Source organism: Ursus maritimus (genome assembly GCF_017311325.1).
Source record: "Ursus maritimus isolate PB19 chromosome X unlocalized genomic scaffold, ASM1731132v1 scaffold_X1, whole genome shotgun sequence".
NCBI lineage: Eukaryota > Metazoa > Chordata > Mammalia > Carnivora > Ursidae > Ursus > Ursus maritimus.
Window position 1 is genome coordinate 124302026 of NW_024423319.1, and position 6814 is coordinate 124308839.

Consider the following 6814-nt stretch of genomic DNA (forward strand, 5'->3'; position numbering starts at 1 on the left):
CCGCTCGTGCACAGCCCCATGGCTGCTGCGGCCAGAGTGGGGCTGGACCCTCCAGGGACCTTCTCCACTTCCTGTCCCAGTTCAGCTGCAAGAATGTGCGGGGAAACTCCAGCGCTGTCCTTGCAAGGACACTTGCATCATGAAACTCCACAGCCATCCTTGCAAGCCCAGACCCTCTCACCATTTAAGTGACTTCTGAGTGCCCCCCCTTTCCCCTACATCTGGATCAGCCTCTGCACCCCGGCCAGCCTGGGGCACCATGAGTCTTAGCTGCCTCTCCTGGAGGTCAGGACAGGACGGAGGCAGGCATTTGCAAGGACACAGGGGACTGGCAAACTCAGGCTCAGGGTGCCCGGGGCTCTCCTGGCTGCTTTGCTGGCATCCATCCATCCAACACACAGGTTTTCAACCTGCTACTGGGGACACAGGAAACCAAACGGAAGTGGGGCAAGCACAGAGGAAAAAAAGAGGAAGGAAGAGAAGAGACCGGGAGGAAGAGAAAAGAAAGGGGGAGAAAAGACCAAGAATCCTTGGCTGAGAACTGCTCTTAAGGATCTTGTCTTGAGCTTGGTGTTTACACCACTGTAAAATTCAGCTAATGATACACTTACTACTCCTGCCCTTTGGTTACAAGTCAATAAAAGGTTCAGGACACGAAACGTCTGGACTTGGGGAGCCTCAATTGGGGGGATGTGCTCCTGTGGGTGCACGAGAGTGGGTATGCACGTGTGCGTACAAGTACACGCGTGTAAGGAGTGGGTGTGCACCTGGGTGTACAAGTGCACGCGTGTAAGGAGTGGGTGTGCGCCTGGGTGTACAAGTGCACACGCGTGAGGAGTGGGTGTGCACCTGGGTGTACAGTGCGCGCGCCTGAGGAGTGGGTGTGCGCCTGGGTGTACAAGTGCACGCGCGTGAGGAGTGGGTGTGCGCCTGGGTGTACAAGTGCACGCGCGTGAGGAGTGGGTGTGCACCTGGGTGTACAGTGCGCGCACCTGAGGAGTGGGTGTGCGCCTGGGTGTACAGTGCACGCGTGTAAGGAGTGGGTGTGCGCCTGGGTATACAAGTGCACGCGTGTGAGGAGTGGGTGTGCGCCTGGGTGTACAAGTGCACGCGTGTGAGGAGTGGGTGTGCGCCTGGGTGTACAAGTGCACGCGTGTGAGGAGTGGGTGTGCGCCTGGGTGTACAAGTGCACGCGTGTGAGGAGTGGGTGTGCGCCTGGGTGTACAAGTGCACGCGTGTAAGTGAGCTGCGCACAGGCCGGTGCTCTGAGCACCGCCATGGGTCACCAACCGATGCGGGCTGCGAGACCCCCACGTCGGAGTGCGGTCCTCCAGGAGGGCCCAGCAAGCCCAGACCTGGGATGGTGAGGGGTCTCTGGGGGCAGGGGGCGTGTCTCGAGATGTGTCAGTGGAGGGTCCCTCTGGCTGTTCTGGAGGTCTAGGTGAAGGACGGCTCCGCCCGCGGGTCTTTGGGGTGAGTGTGGGGGTGGGTGGGGACCTGACCTTAGGAGTCTTGGGGCGAGCCTGAAGGTCGCGACCAGAACTCGAGGATCAGCAGGGAGGGCCAAAGGGTCGCGATTAGGGATGGGAGGGGGAAGGGGGAGTGATGGTGATGGGGCGAGCTCGGGGATCACGACCTGACCTCGGGGGTCAGCAGAAAGAGCTAAGGGGGGCGGGGCGCCTGGGTGGCACAGCGGTTGGGCGTCTGCCTTCGGCTCAGGGCGTGATCCCGGCGTTCTGGGATCGAGCCCCACATCAGGCTCTTCTGCTATGAGCCTGCTTCTTCCTCTCCCACTCCCCTGCTTGTGTTCCCTCTCTCGCTGGCTGTCTCTATCTCTGTCGAATAAATAAAATAAAATCTTTAAAAAAAAAAAAAAAGAAAGAAAGAGCTAAGGGGTAGTGGTCAGGAATCGGAGGCGGTGTTCGGGGCGGGCCGGGGGTCGCGATCGGGCCTCGGTCAGCGCGATGCGCCAGGGGCTGGGGGTCGGGGGTCTGTGGGGTAAGCCCGGGGGTCACGACCTGACCTCGGGGATCAGCAGGAAGAGCTAAGGGGTCGCGGTCCGGAATTGGGGCGGCATTCGGGGCGGGCCCGGGGATCGCGATCGGGCGTGGGTCAGCGCGATAGGCCAGGGGCTGGGGGTCGGGGGTCTTCGGGGCGAGCCCGGCGGCGACAGCCGGACCTCGGAGGTCACCGGGGCGAGCCCCTTCCAGCAGTTTGGAAAAACCCGGGCTCGGGGACCCGGCGACGCCCGGCCTCCTCCGTCCGCTGAGTGCGCCCGGGCCCCACGGTGACCTTGACAAGGTCACGGTGGCTGCCGAGCCCCCCGGCCCCCACGGCTCATGGGCGGGGCCCCGCTCCCGCCATGCCCCGGGGCGCGGCGCGCGGGAAGGGGCAGGGCCGCGGCAGGGAGCGGCCAATGGGAGCGGCGCTAGCGGGCGCGGGGCGGGGCGCGGCGCGGCTCCCGGCAGCCCGCGGGGGCGCGGCGCAGCCAATGGGCGCGGCGGGCGGGGGCGCGGGGCGGGGCGTCGGGCCCTTAGCGGCTGCGCGCTGGCCGCCCCGTCTTTTCGGTCCCGGCGGCGGCAGCGCTGAGCCCGTGGCGCCCACCCTCCGGCTCTCCGCGCCTGCACTCCGCTGTCCGCCCGCTGCGCCGCCACCATGACGGAGCAGGCCATCTCCTTCGCCAAGGACTTCCTGGCCGGAGGCATCGCCGCCGCCATCTCCAAGACGGCCGTGGCCCCGATCGAGCGGGTCAAGCTGCTGCTGCAGGTGCGGGGCGGACTGCGCGCGCTCGGGGGCGGGGAGGCCGGGGCCGGGGCGCTGGGGGTGCGGGGGGGGGGGCGGTGAGAGCAGGGCGGGCGGGCCGCGTGCAGCGAGGCCGCCGGGCGGACGGGCGCCGGAAGTGGGAGGCCGCGCCGCTTTGTCCGCGCGCCGCCGGCTTCCGGAGCCGGCCTCGCGTCACGTGGGCGCTGCAGCATGCGCGGGGGCGGGGCCGCGGGCGCGCACGCGCGGTCCGCGCCGGGAGGGGGTCTCCGCGCGTGCGCCCGGGACGGGAGCCGCCGTCCCCCACCCCCGCCACCGCCAACTTGCCGACGGGGGCGAGTGAGCCGCGGAAGCGAGGCTGGTGCCCCCTTTGCTGCGCGCGGAGTCTTGTCTTGTCTCTGAACCGGTCGGTGCGGTTGCAAACCTGGTAGGAAGTTGTCACAGAGCTGGCGCGCCGCTGGCAGCATTGTTGCAATGTGCAGTCGCAACATTGTTGCAACGCGTTCTGATGCGGCGCCGTTTACGATCCCCCTGAACGGGTGTCCGGACAAGTCAGCGCGCTCAGATGCACCAGTTAGCTGTCTAGGGACACGCCTGCCCGTGGGGCGGCTGCGCGGACGGGCTGGAGCCCCTCTTGCGAGCCCGTCCGTCCGTCCTGCAGGTGCAGCACGCCAGCAAGCAGATCGCCGCCGACAAGCAATACAAGGGCATCGTGGACTGCATCGTGCGCATCCCCAAGGAGCAGGGCGTGCTGTCCTTCTGGAGGGGCAACCTGGCCAACGTCATCCGCTACTTTCCCACGCAAGCCCTCAACTTCGCTTTCAAGGATAAGTACAAGCAGATCTTCCTGGGGGGCGTGGACAAGCACACGCAGTTCTGGAGGTATTTTGCCGGCAACCTGGCCTCGGGCGGGGCCGCCGGAGCCACCTCGCTCTGCTTCGTCTACCCCCTGGATTTCGCCAGAACCCGTCTGGCCGCCGACGTGGGCAAGTCCGGCACCGAGCGGGAGTTCAGGGGCCTCGGAGACTGTCTGGTGAAGATCACCAAGTCCGACGGCATCCGGGGCCTGTACCAGGGTTTCAACGTCTCTGTGCAGGGCATTATCATCTATCGGGCAGCTTACTTTGGCGTGTATGACACCGCCAAAGGTGAGTGTGTCCTTGTGCTGGGGCTCCAGTCACCGACGTCGCTGGTTTCGCGGTCCCAGGGGTGGGAAGTGTGACATCTGGTTGTTGCCGTTCCTGAGGTCGCCTGGGTGTGTAGACGGTTTTGCCCATGTGTCCTCATGTCTTCCGTGTGTCTGGGTTTCGATTTTTTAAAGGGTATTGGTGGTGTTGGGTCAGGGGGCACCCCGATGAGCTCACTTTAAGTTAATTGTCTTTTTTTTTAAAAGACTCTGTATTCTTGGGTAGGAGGGGTGGGGGCTTTAACATGAATTTTAGGGGGTGCACTTCACACCCTGAAAGCAGGCCTAGGCGTGCTAGCTTCGAGGGCTGGGGTGCCTGCAGCAGAACAGCTGCGAGTGTGTGGTGCGCCCACTTCCCGGGACTTGTCTGATCTCTGCTGTACAGAGAAGCTGCTCCCAGGCAGTAAGTCCTGGCCTCTGGGACCCCGTGGCCTGCAGGTGGTTCCCCCGCCTTCCCTGCCGCGCCCCCAGCAGGCCCTGTAGCAGAACCGGTCCTGATACCCAGTGATGATCTGATTGTCGTAACCTTCATGTGGAGCCAGGGTGGGCAGTGGTTGTAGTGCTTTGTGGGCAGCTCCAGGCCCTAACACTGGCTGGTGACCCCCCAGGCATGCTCCCGGATCCCAAGAACACCCACATCGTCGTAAGCTGGATGATCGCGCAGACGGTGACAGCCGTGGCTGGCGTGGTCTCCTATCCCTTCGACACCGTCCGGCGGCGAATGATGATGCAGTCGGGACGCAAAGGAGGTATCGTGTCTCAGTCCCAGTGACTGTGGCTCATTCTGGGGAGATGAGAAAATGCAAGAGCTCCTTGAACGAGTGGCCCTGTGGCCTCAGCCCATAGGAGGGGTGGGCTAGGAGATGAGGCATTTCCCAGGGGGCTTTGGGACAAGATTTTGTGAACTGGCTTCACGGGGTGGGGGAGGTCCTCGTCAGTGACCATAATTCTTCTCCAGGCAGTTCTAGACACCTGCGGTCCTGCCACGTACCTGCCGGCGCCCTTGCTCCTGCCCTTCCTTTGCCGTTGTCTCTCTAGAGTGGCCAGGGGCCTTGCACTGATCCCGGGGGTGGTCATGGGGCTCCGTGGTGGCTAGGGGCTTGAGTTCTGGGTATATCGTCTCTGTCCACCCCACCCGCAACAGTGGGCTGGGCCAGGGCTGTGAATCTGGGCCATTGCTGTGCAGACCCTCATTTTTCCCTGTGATCAGAAATTCAACTCACCCAGTGATTGGCATCTGATTTCGGTGTCTAACGAGTCTCTTCCTCTTGCAGCGGACATCATGTACAAGGGGACCGTCGACTGCTGGCGGAAGATCTTCAAAGATGAAGGGGGCAAAGCCTTCTTCAAGGGCGCGTGGTCCAATGTCCTGAGGGGCATGGGGGGCGCGTTCGTGCTGGTCCTGTATGACGAGCTGAAGAAGGTCATCTAGACATTCCTCCTCCAGACCAAGGGACCAAGGGAATCCTGTAGAATACTTTTAACTGTTACGGACCATTGATCTTCGAGAAATTCCAGTGTCCTTGTCCCGGCCAGATCATGAGTAGAGGGCTGGGGAAGGTTCCAAAGGGGGCTCATTGTGATCGACCATTGGCACCAGATTCCATGTATTGATTACGGGGGGAGGGGAATCACGAGGTCTTTGTGGGTCCACAGGCCGGCAGCTCTGCCACACAGACCTTAGAGTCCCGGTGCTTGGGGGACCCGAGTTGTGTTTAAGTATTTATTTAAAAAAAAAAAGAATCATGTCTCCATTTGTACTTAAGCACTATTCTCTTTTGCACAGCCGAATATTTGCAATTATGTTTCATGTCGGGCATTCTGCAAAACCATAAAAAAACGGGACACAGAGTCTGGTGGTTTGTTTCCAACTGAGCGGCCTTGTGGGGTTGGGCGTGCTGAGCCGTGGGGTGGAAGACACGAGGGGTCAGGGAGGCCACATTCTGCCTCACGGTGGTTCCTCCAGCGGCCTTGCAGAGTGGGATTCATAGCACCCCAGCGGGGAGGGGATAGAAACTGAAACCTGGTCATCTGCAGCTCAGAGAGACCGCCCTGGAGTGGTAGACAAGCCAAAGTGAGGGAGCCGTGGGGCGTCTGAGCCTCCCTGCCCCAGTGGACTTGGCAGGAGACCTTCCTGAACCTGCCATGAGCTTCTGGGGCCCTCTAATCCCCGCATGGAAGCAGTACAGTGTAGCTAGTTTTCCTGCTGAGAAAAACCAGCCCAGAGGTCACCACAAGCAGCCACATCCTCCTACGGAGGCCAGTTCTGCACAAAAACTGGCATTCCCTGCAGGAGAAAGTCTCCTCCAAGCTGAATGCTGAGTCCTGGCATTGCTTTGGCCTGTTACGTGCGTGACCTGGCCTAGGAAGGCCAGCTGTGGGTTCTGGAAATTCTCCTGGGCGGGGACATCCTGGACGTGGAAGACTGGTTTGTGTGGCAAGTGCAAGTGCTTGTCTCTGCCACAATGTGGGGTCCAGTGAGAGAGAAGGCAGTTTGTGCTTCGTCCAGGGTTGCGGGGCAGGTGAAAAGGGGACGGGACAGGACCGCGCACCCTTACGCTTGCGTTAACCCTGCCTGACGCCAGCGAGGAGCCTGGCTTTCTGATCCGCTGGAGCCCTGGTGGTCTGGGCAGAGCCACTCTGGCCATGGACGTGGCCTCGCAGCTGGAGCCCTGTTAACGGCCTCAAAGGCCTGTTTTCACCCCGTTCCTGTGCGGCTGGTTGAGCACGGTCCGTCCCTTTATGCAGGCAGGCCCTTTTTACCTTAGCTAACAGGCCCCCAAGTAACCCACCAGTGTTGGCAGCCTCGTAGGGATTCTGGGAATAGTCTTTTTGCAGTGACACTGGGGTAGGTTTGAGCGGGATTGG

The 6814-nt window shown here is 62.0% G+C and overlaps 1 protein-coding gene across 1 annotated transcript; it reads left to right on the forward strand.

Annotated features, from left to right (window-relative positions):
* Positions 1-2534: 2534 nt before the first annotated feature.
* SLC25A6 (solute carrier family 25 member 6) lies at positions 2535-5797 on the forward strand. The gene is made up of 4 exons (XM_040635105.1): positions 2535-2766; positions 3422-3908; positions 4555-4695; positions 5221-5797. Exons 1-4 carry the CDS (start codon positions 2656-2658, stop codon positions 5376-5378), a joined length of 897 nt encoding a protein of 298 aa, XP_040491039.1. The 5' UTR covers positions 2535-2655; the 3' UTR covers positions 5379-5797.
* Positions 5798-6814: the final 1017 nt, after the last annotated feature.